We start from the raw sequence: 16,171 nt of genomic DNA on the forward strand, positions 1-16,171 counted from the left end.
TTCTTTCTGCCTGGTGTATAAAAATAATGTTGAGAATCCATGCACATCGAAACCAATTTAAGTACCTCTGCAACTAAAACTGTAACAGACAATGCTCCTATCCATTAAAGTACGAAAATGAAACATTGCAAATTTCCTGCAGTCAATTTTATCCTTTTTTTGTAGATACTGAGCACATGAAACTGGTGCATAGAAAAGGGTTTTGATACCAGTGGCAAATAACTAGATTCTGTCTTTGGTTACTATGGGCAATCATATTTTTCCTTTGTTCCTATTTTCATAAATGTCTCTCGCTGTCTTTTGATTCTTTCAATAAATAATGGAATGAGAGGCTTATGCTGCGTGTGATTATTGTTTTACACCATGCTAGTTTGCTATTGTAAAGCCCTTATGATATACAGTTCTCTTAATGCATTTGTTATTTTGTATGCATCAGGACATCTTAGTAAAATGAAATCCAATGCATTTTACTGATTTTCCATTGGATGGTGGCAGTAGCCAATGGCAAGGGATCATTTTTACCCCAGAAGCCAGCTGCTGAATAAGAAAAACCGCAAGACTTTGGGTTATTTTGGCTGAGCATAGTAGTTTTTACAAACAGTGAGCTGTGGCTCTTATTTGAATAGTCAGAAATGCAACTGCAATTGAATATTATCTGGGCACTCAGGTCTGACACCCACCTCAGTCCTGATTTTCACAGTTTCTGGTACCTCTTAAACTTATTCAACTGTATCACTTGCAAAACAAAACTCACAACCAAGCTATACTGAGAACTGAAAAATGTATGGACTGTGTCAATAAAGAGCAGCCCTGAAAACATGCATGGGGGACTTCATGATAAATTGTGAAATAGTACCATATTCCATTTTTGTTTCTGTGGCACCACAGAAAGCAGGGTGTTTATGATAGGTGCTAGGCTCAGTCTCTTTGATGGTATTAACTTTGGTCTCAAGGGGCCTGATTCATTAAGGATCTTAACTTAAGAAACGTCTTATTTCAGTCTCCTGGACAAAACCATGTTACAATGCAAGGGGTGCAAATTAGTATTCTGTTTTGCACATAAGTTAAATACTGACTGTTTTTTCATGTAGCACACAAATATCAACTTTAAATTTCAGTGTACAAATAAGCTATCAAGTATTTGTGTGCTACATGAAAAAACAGTCAGTATTTAACTTATGTGCAAAACAGAATACTAATTTGCACCCCTTGCATTGTAACATGGTTTTGTCCAGGAGACTGAAATAAGACGTTTCTTAAGTTAAGATCCTTAATGAATCAGGCCCAAGGTGATTATTTGAAATTGGTGCTGGGTTTGTCATCCCTGCATGATCCCCTGAAAACCACACCTGTAAGTAACATTCTAGTAAATATCGCTACTATTTCCTAACAGATAGACTTTTTAATGACAAAGTTTTATTTGAGGCAGTCGGGGATTTATCACTCTGTTAGATATGAAAGAGGGTTATATTATTATTATTATTATTATTATTATTAAGAAACAGACTTCATTAATAAGAAAAAAAAAGCTTGCAAATTAAAATATTTACAAATGAAGTGAAAACCGCAGAGCCGTGTTGTAAAGTTACAGCTTCTTGTGCAATTACGTATGTGCTTATCATTCAAAACAAGGAAAATATCAAGGGTCCAATTTGTTAAATACCAGCAAGGAACATTCATAATTATTTGAAGAGATAAGTACCTCTCCATAACAAGTTTAAAAACATGATAAACAAGATTTCTATGTAATAGGAGAATACCATCAAAGCGAGTAATTCCAAAACCTTATTAATTATCTGTTCAGTGCTGTTTTAATATTCTGCTAGGTGTCTGCAATCTTGGGGAGAATGTATTATACTCATCCACATTATTACTATTGTGGCTACATTATTATTTGTGCTATTTCATTTTAGATTATTAATCTCATAAGGAATCTCTAAAGGATTGCTCATACCAACAATTTTTAGATGGGGCGGTATTGCTGTTGAGTTCATGGAAAATAAAAGCTCCACCCAGGCCTCTGTCATCGACATTGAGCTGGCATCTGCACTATGCTCCACTCTACGCATGCCAGGATATGTGGAGAGGCCTCAGAGCTGCATAACTCCAGGTCATGGCAGCTACCCAACATTAGTTTAACTTTCCAGATAAGTTCCTAAAGGCAATGTAGAATCTGATCTCCAAATGAAGTATTATAGGTAAGTACTGTTTTTTTTTACAATAATAGTAAAATGCTAAATTACATCCCATTTAAATTTTCTTATGTACCCCATTGCGATTTTGACTCCTTGTTTATTTTTCTTGTGGACTGTAGCATTAAGTTAAACTTGAGAGTGTCAGTTTCGGTAGTTTGGGAGTGCTGGTCCCTCAGAACCAAAGTAGAAGATTACATTAACTTATACTTCGCTCATATCCTAGAGTTTGCTTAGAGGTCTTCTATTGCTATTTGTATATATAGAACAATTTAATTTTAAGTCTAAGGTGTGTTCATTTTTTTTTCAGACACAGGCCTATATTTTACAAAGTAATTTATAACTGAGTACATTTTTCTTAAACAGCGTAACAGAACGTACCTGAGAAACTTGTTTAGATCTCCATGCTTCATATATTCAAACACCATGATAAGTGGGTCTCCATCACCGCACACACCATAGAACTTGACAATGTGGTCATGTTGTAGGTTTGTGAGGAGTTCTGCCTCCCTTTGGAAGTCTTTGCGGGCAGCCAGCGTAGGGTCCTTCAAGGCCTTAAAGATAATAAAATAAGCACAATAGTCCATAAAAAAACAAATTTGCAATTTAAGGGGCAGATTTATTCATTAATTTACAACTTGCGTCTCATGTGTCAAACAAACATGTAGCATTTTTTAAGGCCCAGTCTCGGAGTGACCAGTTTTATGAAGAAGACGTCAAATGATTTTCAGTGTCTGTGGGTCATGTTGATTTTGAGTTTGGTCTCACTAAATTGAGGTCATGGTTGGTGGAGTCAGAATTAGTGGTTCTAATTAGTGGTGGAATTTGTGGCGCCATATAAATAGATGATAATGATGATGATGATGGGCAGCACGGTGGCTCAGTGGTTAACACTTCTGCCTCACAGCACTGGGGTCATGAGTTCAATTCCCAACCATGGCCTTAACTGTATGGAGTTTGTATGTTCTCCCCGTGTTTGCGTGGGTTTCCTCCGGGTGCTCCGATTTCCTCCCACACTCCAAAAACATACTTGTAGGTTAATTGGCTGCTATCAAAATTGACCCTAGTCTCTTACTGTCTGTCTGTCTGTGTGTGTATGTTAGAGAATTTAGACTGTAAACTCCAATGGGGCAGGGACTGATGTGAGTGAGTTCTCTGTGCAGCGCTGTGGAATCGGTGGCGCTATATAAATAAATGGTGATGATGATGATGATGAGTCGAGCGGGATTGGGTGCTGTGGGGCTGTGATTGGTTGGTTTCAGGATTAGAGTTGGGTGGTTTTAGAGCTGGGTTGTGTGGGCTAACTGCATGGATAGGTAGTTTCTGCAGTGTTGAGAAGTACAATGGAGTTTGATCAGTGTCCTTGCATGAATATAGTTTCGATAACAGTACAGACACCTATAATACATCCTAATGGTGCTCAAACACACACAACAATTTTTCCTCACCGGGCAATCGTATCACATTAGATCTTACAATTATCACTAAGATCTTAATTGAAATAACTGTTGAGAGATATGATTGTTCAAGTTTAAACCTTTTGATCACCAAGTGCTTCAGAACAATTGTATCACAAAGTGTGAGTGCGGATAAAACAGTAGTAATCTAAAGATCTCTTTTCCGCTCATTCTCACTATATCAAAAATCAGATTTAGATTGTTCTGTCTGTGTACAAATTGTTCAATGAAAAGATTGACTGTGAATCGATCTTCCAACTAAAATTCATAGACTTGTGGATGTGGCCACCTTAAGTGTCTTTACAGTATTATTTGTAAGAGCTGGTGCAGCTAGAGTCCATCTTTTGCTAGAGTTATATAAATGAGGGAAGTTAGAAACACTTTGATGTGGCTAAGCAGGTTATTACATAGGGTTGAAAGCAATGTTTCCAGATTATTGTATTGTTCTTATATCAGACTACAAAAAGCTGATAACTAATCTCAATAATCCAATCAAAACTTAATAATGTATCTAAACACATTTACTGAGTTTTCTTCGCCTTGGAATTCATAGTCACATTTTCTGTGCAGCGCTAAAATATAGTAATGTTTGCTCAACTATACATAAAAATAAAAGTAGTTTTATCTCAGACTACTTTCCTTTCAAACTCAGTTGATACAGTTCAACTAAAATATTTAGTACACAATTTAATAGTTTATAGACAATTTAGTAGGGAGAATTAAACCATTTGCATGAAAATGTAAGAAATAAGCTCAAAACAACTCGTTCCCTTTACTAAAGGGCATTCAATTTGGAGTAGGCCACACAGATGGCTATGTTGCCCATAGGTTGCCCCTGACTCCTTCTTCTGTCATCACATTGCTCTAGTTAACCTTCCACATTTTTCACCCAAAGGGTAGAATTATCCTTTAATATATGATTTGTTCTTCACCTGAAGACAGCAAAAAAATAATTAGCACTAATGTGCAAATCCTAACATCATAATAAGAGATGAAAACACTTCAGCCTAGAGGAAAGCACAAGACAATGTAATAATGGCCCTTTAACTTCACAGTAGGGATACAAAGGCAGTGTCTTTTAATGGCTTGAAACACTGGGAGTTAGCTAGAGCAGGAACATGCATGTTTTTTACTTTTTCAATTGTGTTTTATTTGTTGTTATTTTGTATTGTGAGGGTAGATTTGTTTTTTTATTTGAACTCTTTACTTGAAAAGGAAACAACATGAAAAGAACATCCAACATAATAAACAATGAAATATAAATATACAAGGTGCTTCTTTTTATTTTGTGCTTTATAAAAAGAGGGGGAATCAGGGAGGCAAAGAGAAGTCAGAGAGTGATTTTATGTGGAGGATTTGCATATATTTCTATACACTTATGATATTTTTATTGTTGTATGTTTCTGTAGTGCTTAGCAGCTATAGATAATTTATACATTTAGGAATATCCCTTTAACTGTGTTAGAACGCATCAGTTTTTATTTAATTAATTGTTTTCTACAAATATTCTTATACAGCATAACATCTAACATAACTAAAATTCTCATCATTGTTTTTCTCTTCAATTAAGACATGATTTGTTATGCGATAGCTGAGATACAGACCTGTGCTATCCTGGAATTTAAAACATGTCTAGCGTAAGCGCCATCCTGGCCTGGAGATATAGACTCTCAGAAGAGTACGATGCAGATTTATTGTATTCATAATCTTAAAACCCATCGACTCTCTGAGCCTTATTTGGCAGTTTGTATTCTTCTTGGAATTGCTTTTTATTTCCATAAAAGTCTATGATATGCCAGAAACCCACACTTCACTAAGTATCATATTTTCATGTAGTTTTATGCTGATTTGGATCATGATCTGTGAAAGTACATTTTTAATCCCAGCTCTAAATCTGTCAAGACTACATAAAGGGAGTTGATTTCTTTACAAACTTATTGCTTCAGGGCCTTGGAGTCTTATGCACTGCAACAGGGTAGCTGGCGTTTCTACTGGTTAAAGATGCTTTTTAAATCATGTGTATGGTACAAATGTAAGTTTTAGAGGTCAGATGGAAAAAAACAACGGTATATTAAAAATGTTCAGCTGTGCCGTTTATCTGCAGTGGAAAAACTGTTCGGCAACGTTATGCAAAAGGGCAATGCTGAAAAGTAAAGTGATTTTTTTTTCTCTCTGTGCCACAGCAATGCAGGAGCTACAATTGTGGTAAGTCAACCACTGTCTCCGATTAAACATTTGAAACAGCTATACAGCTCACCTGTGTTATTTGTCTGCTCGTATGTACTCAGCCTGACTTGTGATACATTAGGAAACCACAATAGGTGGATGCTTAAGTTATTTTAGCCCTGTGATTTGTTTCATAATGCGAAAGATTGCACAGTTCTTCAAATGAAAGCTGATTGGCTGGGATATTAATTGCTTACAGTCTCCCCTCTTTCTTATAGTTTTTATTGAGACCCTTTGTTATTTAGAATAATTATCATACAATGATACATGTTGAAGCTAGCTGTAAGTGCTATCAGATAATATCACTGTTGCCTTTAAATTGACTATTTTTTTATTAATGAAAATGACAAAAATATTGAAATTTAAAAAATATATTAATGTTTTCTCACAACTCCTACATTCACATAATCAGTCAATGGAGAAGCTACCTGTACAGACCAATAGTTTTGTCGTCACATAAATTGTAATCTGGAACATCCTCATCAGATGCCCACACTCCACTAAATATATATTATTTCAATGCCAACCTACCACATATACAAAATATAAAACCAACAGTAGACGCCCAGTCATATTATGGGCAATAATTTGTAGCATACAAGATTAAAAGTGAATTCACAAGTTTTTTTTTACTAACTTGGTTCCATTCTCTTATGGCATGTTCATTATTATTATTCTTTATTTAAATAATCCCAACGTATTCAGTAGGGCTGCACAATCAGAAAACATTACTCAAACACACTGGCCCCCGACCCATTGGAATTTACAGCTTCATTTCTCTGCCACAGGAAAACACATACACATTAGGAGCAAATTAGTCAGAAGCCACCTGAACTAGCAGTATGTTCTATGAGCAGAAACCAGTGCACCTAGAGGAAACCTACAAATGAGGTAAGCCATCCCACAACGAAAGAACCCTAAGCCTAAAGCGACAGCAGAATGCATGACCAGTCTGCCACATTCAGACAATTCTCTGACAAGTGATTCAGTGACAACTATTATATGTTGCAATCAATGTGAATTCCTGGCAGTGTGTGTACTAATCTATCTGGGTTGTTGTAGTTTGTGTTATGTCCTATACGCGTGGTTGAGGGAACCTTCAGAGATCTTACAGTGTAATGCTTGTGGCTGAGGCTCAGACAATGAGGGCCATTGTGATCACCATGATTACAGTACCCTAATGAGCCTCTTCCAGTATCTGCCCAGTAAACCATGTTGTAAAAGCAGTGACATGTGCTATGGAATTGTGATTTACTTACTATAATAACTAACAGGAAGTGTAATGACAGGGAAGTAGCAGGAAATGGCAGAGTTGATTTTTTTGCTGTCTTTTTTCAACTCTCAATGTGTCATTCCCAATATGGTATCTCTGTGAAGCTTGCAATTTAATAAACAAAGGATCAATACTATTTGCTGCTGTAAGTATGAAAGCTGACTAGCAAGCAGTTTCTTTTAATTATTAATCATTGAGTAGAACTGAGAACCCTGATGACAGCACTGTGCCATTCAGATCTAGCCGGGCGCAGTCCGTGAAATGCAAAATAAAGACGGTTCTTATTACACAGCGGACTATGTGTGTTACTGATTAGACAGAGAGGAGCATTGATAGGATGGAAACATCAGTCAGCATTGCTAATCTGAGAGTCCCTGATATGAATAATAACTTTAGAACATCAAATCCTTGTCGTCAGTCACACTCAAAAAGGAAATACTGGGACTCTGGTGGCCCCCACGGCACACGTTACAGCACTGTCAATTGGATCATAGGCTAGAGAAGGGATGTGATTAGAGTCACAATTCGCTCTATGTATTTTACACGGAATTCACAGCCATCTGTTTCCAAAGCTGTACTGGAATAGAAACAGTCACAGTCTCTCTCTCGGGTGCTTCTTCCTCACAAGGCTTCACTCCTCTGTTTACAATAATAGAAGCCATTTGTTGTGCTTCATGTGTTGACTGCTATTACTTTGGAGTAACAAGAGATGAACGGCAGTTTTATTCTGATGCATAAGATAATTGCTAAGAAATGTTTCATTCAGTTAAAATATTATTTTTGGAATGCAACTTGCCTTACAGTTGCTAGTGCTATATATAACATATTCATTTTTTTTAAGAACCATAGACCTGATTTATTAAGGATCTTAACTTAAGAAACTTCTTATTTCAGTCTCCTGGACAAATCCATGTTACAATGTAAGGGGTGCAAATTAGTATTCTGTTTTGCACATAGGTTAAATACTGAATGTTTTTTCATGTAGTACACAAATATCAACTTTAAATTTCAGTGCACAAATAAGCTATCAAGTATTTGTGTGCTACATGAAAAAACAGTCAGTATTTAACTTATGTGCAAAACAGAAGACTAGTTTGCACCCCTTGCATTGTAACATGGTTTTGTCCAGGAGACTGAAATAAGAAGTTTCTTAAGTTAAGATCCTTAATGAATCAGGCCTCATGAGACTTAAAATATACAGTAGTTTGACGTAAAAGAGAGGCCTAAACTCTATGTAACAAATCATTCTTTGACAGATCATAAGATGTTCGGCATGGTGTTTCTGTATGATTTGCTATGCAGATGAGCGCCCCTCCACTTACCTTACCATAAACATCATTCAAAAGATCGATGCAATATTTTTTGTAAAAGTTCTGGATTTACATTATAGGCCACACCCCATATACACCAAATTTTCTGTAGTCTTGTCAGCCTGCCCCAGAGCAGAATGGAGTGGCACTATCCCGTCACATCATAAATGCAAACAAATTCAATTTCCTGCTTCCCTCGGTTCATATCCCTTTGCTGACAGTAGAAAAACAAATCTAAGATATAAATTGAGCTTCTCAGTCTATTATACCTATTGCTAAATTTGGTCCTGTCAAGTAAGTGACTTCAAATAACTCAAACTTTATAATAAAAAAATATAAAAACAAGAAAAAAAATGATAGAATTGTATTTGCCCTCAGCATATATATGATACAGTTTCATCCTTTAAAGATGAAATGTATGATGCTATCAGCACATTTTAAGATTTAGTATAATAACCTTCCTAATTAGAGTGTAAGCTGTTGGGCTAAGAACCATTTTCTTATGACAATATTGGGCCTGATGCATCAAGGCACACATACTGAGCACAATCCGCGTTTGGTGATAAACACAGGTATTTCGGCTTTGCGCACTCCCAAATTCATCAAGGTACGGATCTCAAGATACATGCGCTGTTGAATGCAGGTGTAGGTCTGTTGTGCTCTACTACACTGACACTGCATGATACGTCCAATACCTATCTTGATTATAAATTCTCAAACGAATACGCAAGAAAATATAATAGTTAGAGAATTAATGTCACCTGGTAATAATAAAGGCACTAATGTTCAAACACTGAGATAAAAAAAATATATATATATTTTTTTTACTCATGAAAAACATTTAGTAGGATATTCTTTCTTAATGTCTACTTGACATAAAATACATGTTTACAGTTGCTCCTGGCTGCACACACATGTTCTAACATACATATGAGATTATCATCACTACTGGTCAGGACTTAGACTAGCCCTGTACCTGGAGCAAGAGATACGGCTGAAAAACAAGTAACTTTAGGATGTCCTGAGCTTGATTAAGACCTGGCTGTGTGCGCTTGAATTTGGCACGTCCTTACTGTATATTGACTACAGCAAAACAACCCTTCCCTGCCACATTCGGTCCTGGAAATAGTAGGCTGAATTAAGTGATCTTTGCTTTCAAAGACGGAGCGGACAGGGATGTGTTAGCAGACTTCCCGGTCCTTGGCAGTGATTTTGCATACAATACGTTCAAAATCAGCAGATACGTGGCTTGATAAGTCAGGCCCATCTTGTCTAAACTTGCTGGTACATCCAATTTTTCATTTATGCATTAAAGGTCCTGAGCACATTGTGTGGCACCATATACAATAAATATGTACATACATTTCAGCATGAAAAACTAACATGTCACCATTACACATGTATGAAGGGGGCACCTTTACTTTGACTTTTTCCTTATGTTTTGGGTTCAATTTCAGTTTACCTATAATAGGCCCATGTTTGAGTTTTGGATGTTTTTTTGCAGCCCTAAAATCATATTTAAACTATTTTAGTTTTGAATGAAGCACTTCTCAAGAAAGAGAGCACCCTAATATTGTATCTACAGGGTTAAACTGCTGAACAATCAGGCATGGCTGTGTCTATCTCTGGAGTACAAGCTATTGTTAGAGGCAATGGGAACATTGCTAGTTTATTAGCCTCAATAGACAGGCAACTAACACGTTACTGATACATAAATATATGTTATGGAGAATAATATATTTATAAGCCATGAATAGCTCATAAACTAAATTTATTTTGACCTTGTGCCCTCGGCAGTTCCTAAGAGATGTCATAAATATGGGCATTGTGAAACAATGCTAATTAAAAGCATGGACAAAACCTTATACTATGTCCTCACTTTTACACAGAATTTGAAGCACATTCATTAGCACACCTGAAAACTTCTTTCAGCATATTGTACTATACACTCAATTAGAATTCCCATAGAATTCTAATGTAGTTACTGAGCATTGATGTTTCTGAACTCTGCAGTCAACATTGAAACTGATGTGGAGTAAACATTGGTCAGAATGTGTCCGTATATGTGTGTGTCTACAAGTCCACTCACCTACATACGAGTGCTCTAGTTTCCTCTTACAGTCCAAAAACAGGGTGGTAGTTTACTTGGATGTTGACAAAATGGACCTGAGAGTGTGTGTATTTGTGTTGTAGGGAATCTATACTGTAAGCTCTACTGGAGCAGGGAGTGAATGATTAAGGCCCATGAAAGGCATCTGATAGATGGAGTGTCTTCTAAAGTAAAGGGAATACATTTGCAATATCTTTGAATCCACCAACTCTATTTTGGAGTTTGATCATACACTTTTTTTTATTTTAAAGTTACATGTAAAGCACAGCCCCTGCGCAAGGGTGACATGAAAATTCTTGAAGCGTTCCATATTTTTTATAACTGCCCCTCTACTATAAGGCATGTATGTTTGGATTTGGACTTGATCTCCTACAAGAGTGCAACCCAATATGCTATGAGCCTCTTTGCATTGGCCAATGTAATCATTGCCAGGACATGGATGGCGCATGAGGAGCCTAGCTTCACTAAGTGGATTGCCTTGGTTAATAACGCTGTGGGACATGAGAGGTTCACCTACCGATACTGAAACACTAAGTCGAGATATGCTCTGTGGTCACTGGCAGAGGACTTTGATTCTGATTTTGATTGAATACCATCTGTGGGATTGGGTTGTGCCTGGCAGACTGGCTGTGGACATCATTATATATCTCTGACTCGACTCCAATTTAGCATAGATAAGTTGGCTTCCTATGGGATTCTGGGGCGAGGGACTGGCGATGTCACGCCCCTCTATACATGTGCTGGAGAACACCTATTGATACGCCGATGCTACGCCACTTACTGAGAGCCTTTACCTCACATAGCGATTCTTCAATGTTTCTTTATATGATCATATTGCACCATGTATCTACTGGGTAGTTAGGTTTTAGAATAGTAGAAATTGTTTTAGATAGACTTAGTATAGGATGTTTCCTTTCTGTCCTGTACAAAATTCAAGTAAAAATATTTGATTTAAAATAAAATGTCACATGTTGATAGGTCAGGGTCATTGAAAGTGCCATTGTGGATACCTACTATATATACTGTAGTATATATGGTAATCCAGGCGCGGGCTGGGGGAGAGAAGCCCAGGGGGCACACAGGCGGCCGCATCACATGAAACGAGATGCGGCCGCGTCATTGATGACGCGCTCGCATCGCCTGTCATGTGATGCGGCCGCCTGTGCGCTGACGCGGCCGCATCACATGTCATCAGATGCGGCCGCCGGTGAAAAGGTGGTATATTGCATCCAGGGGGCGGCCGGCCTACCCCCCGGCCCTAATAGCGGTCTGACCGAGTGGCCCGGGGGCCGCTGCCCCCCGGCCCAGCCCGCCCCTGTGGTAATCCCTGATTACAATTGTTTTGCCTTGTGTATTGTAGCACGAGTAGTATTGTGGATGACTTTGTACATATTGTTTTGTTTTGCTTCACACAGTGTGAAGGTAACATCCCCCACACACTCAGTGTAGTTGGTACATACTGTAGAAAAAAAGGCAATTACCTATTCTCTAGAGACACAGCATGGCAGGAATATTTAGACAAATGATAGCTACACTTTGCAGATGGGAAATCATCCATCCTTATCTCACACAGTCTATTAGTTTTAGTCAATTTATATCTTTATATTGTTAATGTTGGTCCTATCCAGAAAATAGGTTTTTTGTAGTTGTTTTTTTTTTATTTATTTATTTATTTTGAATGATGCTGTGATATTTTAAGGGACGTTGGAACACTAAACTTTGTGTTTCTAGACATCCTTTCTAAAAGGTAATAAAAAGAGATGAGAGGGAGGAAAATAGAGCATACCGTAGCAGTGTTTGATTTATGGGTTATGTTCAGCCAAATGATCTCAAATGTAATTTAGGAAACAATCCCCATTTATAAGAAATGTTAAATGTGCTATGGAAGCCAAAAACTCACAATGTCACGGTCTTTTTGTTTAATGCACAAAAAACACTTACAAAAATAATAAGAAAAAAAAAGAATATTTTTTTTTTTAGAATAACTGTATCATGTCGTCTGTCACTGGAAAACGCTGTCTAATTTAACAACATTTAACCTTTTTTTTTTTGCTCCAAGGTTGAAGATTATTGTCCTCTGAATTGTGAAATATGACTGTGTTAGTGCCAAGCTGGCATGAACACCCAGAAGCTCTTGAACTTTTCTTGTCTGAGTGCCATTTTGGCTCTTGTACACTATCCAAAATGGAGTTTGGTCATTAACCCCATACGTGAGCTGCTGTTTCAGAAAGCCCTGCCCATGTACTCTGGTGGTACAAAATGGAGATGCGTGCCTGTCAGAGATTGTGTTCTCAACCTACAATCCTGTTAAAAAGCAATATACTGGCTTTACCCTCAGGTTACTTCAGTTCTTGCCTCTTTATTAACATTAATGATTTGGCCAAGTGGCTCAATGAAAACCTGTCATGAAACATAATTCAGATAACCTGAGTCCAAGCTAGTAATTAAGCATGGTAAGTGCTAATTACAATTGGTTTGCCCTTTCTTGTGAATATTGTAATTAGCTTGTCTGAATGAATGACTCACAGATTTGTACTGGTCTGTATTATAGAAATTGCTTCATTAGTGGTCATATGGTACACAAGAGTGGTAACCGGTGAAGTATTTCCTCTATAAAGATACAAGGATTTTCAAGGAGATGTTACCCCTTTTTGATATACTATTTAAGTGAAGTGTATAAGAGCTTTTACTAATAGATATACTGTAAATTCAAATATGTACATTAAACACGGTATTTCAATGTTCTTCCTAGTGACTTCAATATTTATTCATTATGTTTTTTTACATCCACAATATAATCATAATAATAAGAGCATAGTATTGCACTGTGAACATTTAGTATTATACATGCTTGCCTACTTTCCTGGAGTGTCCGGGAGACTCCCAAATTCCAGGTAGGTCTCCAGGACTCCCATAAGAGCAGGCAATTCTCCCGCATCCTGCTCACTTTAGACTCAATAACGAGATTGACGGAGAATCGTGCCTTTCTGGCTCCGCCCCCTAAAGCAAAATTTCAATTTCGTTGTGGGAGGCAGGGCCAAAATTACACAAACGGCCGAGCCCGCCCCACCCCCACCAGCCCTCGAACCACACCCTTTCCTCCATAATCTCCCGGGGGAAAAAATGAATAAAAGTAGGCAAGTATGGTATTATACACACCTATATAATAATTTAAATATGATTATATTCTCAAAAAATGTAGTTATGTACTTTATATGTGATGTAAAGCGACAAACAGTTTTAAAAGCGGGAGAAAATTATGCCGGCAGGCTTCAATGACATCACTTTCAAGGACACATTGTGATTCGGGCTGCTGAGGTGGTAATTCAAGGAGACTGCGACTGGACAATGTAGTAAGCTTTCTAAACAACATTGTCCAGCCGCCGCCTCCTTAAATTACCACCTTAACAGCCAGTATTACAGTGACGTCACTGAAGCCTGCCGACATGTTCATTCCTCGGAATTGTTTGAAGTGTTTTTTCAAGATGACGCTATTAGAGATGTGTCAGGAATTACAGATTTGGCTCATCATGTCGGGGATACCAATGTCGGAGTTTTCAGCATTGATCTAATGACTACCACCGATCCCAGGAATCTCTACATCATGCTTCCAAATCATGAACACTGACCATATAGCCACCAAAATTAACATTGGAGGCAGCCATTGTCTGACCTGAAACAATATTTCTGACTAAATAAACGGTAACATCACTAATGCACAAACACTTAGGGCTAGATTTACTAAGCTGCGGGTTTGAAAAAGTGGGGATGATGCCTATAGCAACCAATCAGATTCTAGCTTTCATTTATTTAGTGCATTCTACAAAATGACAGCTAGAATCTGATTGGTTGCTATAGGCAACATCCCCACTTTTTCAAACCCGCAGCTTAGTAAATCTAGCCCTCAGTGTGATGTGTTAAGCATGGTGACATGTGGTAATTGAAGCACACTACCAGCTTAGTGAGTACAACATATTCAGGTCAGCCATTACTGTGTCTTTTCGGAAACCCGATAAATGTGTGTACTGTGGACCGTGGGAGACGTTTACTAGCTGCATACATACTAGTGTGACACTTAATTTTGCTGTAATATGTCCTTCTTTTCCTATTACATCTTACATACTACATATTCAAATCAGAACTGAAGGCAAAGGGGTAAATTTATCAAGCTGTGGATTTGAAAATGTAGAGAGGTTGCTTACAGCAACCAATCAGATTCTAGCTGCCGCTTTGTAGAATGTACTAAATAAATGATAACTAGAATCTGATTGGTTGCTATAGGCAACTTTTCAACTTTTTCAAACCCGCAGCTTGATAACTTGACTCCAAAATGTTTTTAACAAACCTACCTAATAAAAACGTGTAACCATTAAACGTGACCATCCTTTTCCTACCAAGATAAAATGTAACAAATACATGAACAATACCTTAATCATTCCTAAGCCAGTAAACCCACAGAAAAAGCAGCAAGTCTATCGGTAACCAATAAGTGCATAAAAGAAAGATAGGCTGCAAATGAGATGGATGGATTACAGACAAAACCTAAATAACAAGATATAAGGTAGGGTGCATGATCAATGTTCCCCGTGTATTAGTGTCACTAGCTGCTAATAAAATGACAATCATTATAGGCCAGGTAACCACTGGTGATATTTTTTTAACGCTGGTAAAAATGCAAGTGAAAATGGATGTCAAATGATAACTCGCTTGATGTAATCTGAGAACTAAGAAAGTGCAAGTAACAGTGGTAGTGGGTAAGGGACATTATAAACAGTGGTTTTTAGTCTCACTCCCATTTGCATGCTATTAAATAGTATTAAAAATTCTAGTAAAATGCATGTAATTAACTTCAGTGGTTATGGGGCTTTAAAAAAGCTGTGTAATGTAATATGTAATTTATGTGATGCAAATAAAGAACCCTTGATTATTTCTCTCATTATGCTGAATATTTAAGTATTACATGCTGCCCTTTATTTTTATAGTATTGTAAACAAGATGCAAAGGTTTTATTATGGAGTGTTCACCTACAGTTTCAGATACCAACTGCAGCTTGATGGTGCAGCTGATTTTTATTGTAAAATAAAAGAGCGTTTACTGTGCACCTCTGCATTTTTGTGGGGGGTTTTTTTGTTACCTTGACAGCCACGAGCATCTTGTCTTTGGTTGGGCTGAGGTTATAGCACTCAGCAAGAAACACTTTCCCAAACGCTCCTTCGCCAAGTTCCCTCTTCAAAACGATGTCTCTTCTTTTAATGTACTGCACATCTGCATGAGAGAGACACAAGACATTGCAGAATGTTTCAGAACTAGGAAAACAGACATGAGCAGTATTACAGTAAGCAGTAATAGACACGGCAACGTAAATACTTATATATAATTGTATGTTAATAGATTTTACTTATTCATGCATTAAAGAAGGCACTACTACGTAGAAATATGTATTCATTGTGATTTGAGATGGAAGAGCGTGTTTCTATGCTGTCATTTTGTAAAATGAATGCTTATTTTTATTAAATTAATTCATGTGCAGCTTTCTTTGTCGTTCGAGCAAATATACAGACATTGTGCCTTTTTTTAACCTTCCCTTACATCACCTTTCATCC

General features: G+C 37.4%; 1 protein-coding gene and 1 pseudogene across 4 annotated transcripts in view; one reads left to right on the forward strand and one right to left on the reverse strand.

The window, feature by feature from the left end:
• NTRK3 (neurotrophic receptor tyrosine kinase 3) overlaps positions 1-16,171 on the reverse strand; it is a 479,767-nt gene that overhangs the window by 46,346 nt on the left and 417,250 nt on the right. For all 4 annotated transcript variants that reach the window (XM_075207753.1, XM_075207752.1, XM_075207751.1 and 1 more), the window contains 2 exons: positions 15,703-15,833; positions 2,574-2,746 (listed from right to left, as the gene is read on the reverse strand). In XM_075207753.1, coding sequence (XP_075063854.1) covers positions 2,574-2,746; positions 15,703-15,833 — 304 coding nt within the window. The remainder of the gene's footprint in view (positions 1-2,573; positions 2,747-15,702; positions 15,834-16,171) is intronic.
• LOC142156239 (U6 spliceosomal RNA) lies at positions 10,789-10,884 on the forward strand (annotated as a pseudogene).

The sequence above is a fragment of the Mixophyes fleayi genome, chromosome 4, assembly GCF_038048845.1.
Source record: "Mixophyes fleayi isolate aMixFle1 chromosome 4, aMixFle1.hap1, whole genome shotgun sequence".
Classification (NCBI taxonomy): domain Eukaryota; kingdom Metazoa; phylum Chordata; class Amphibia; order Anura; family Limnodynastidae; genus Mixophyes; species Mixophyes fleayi.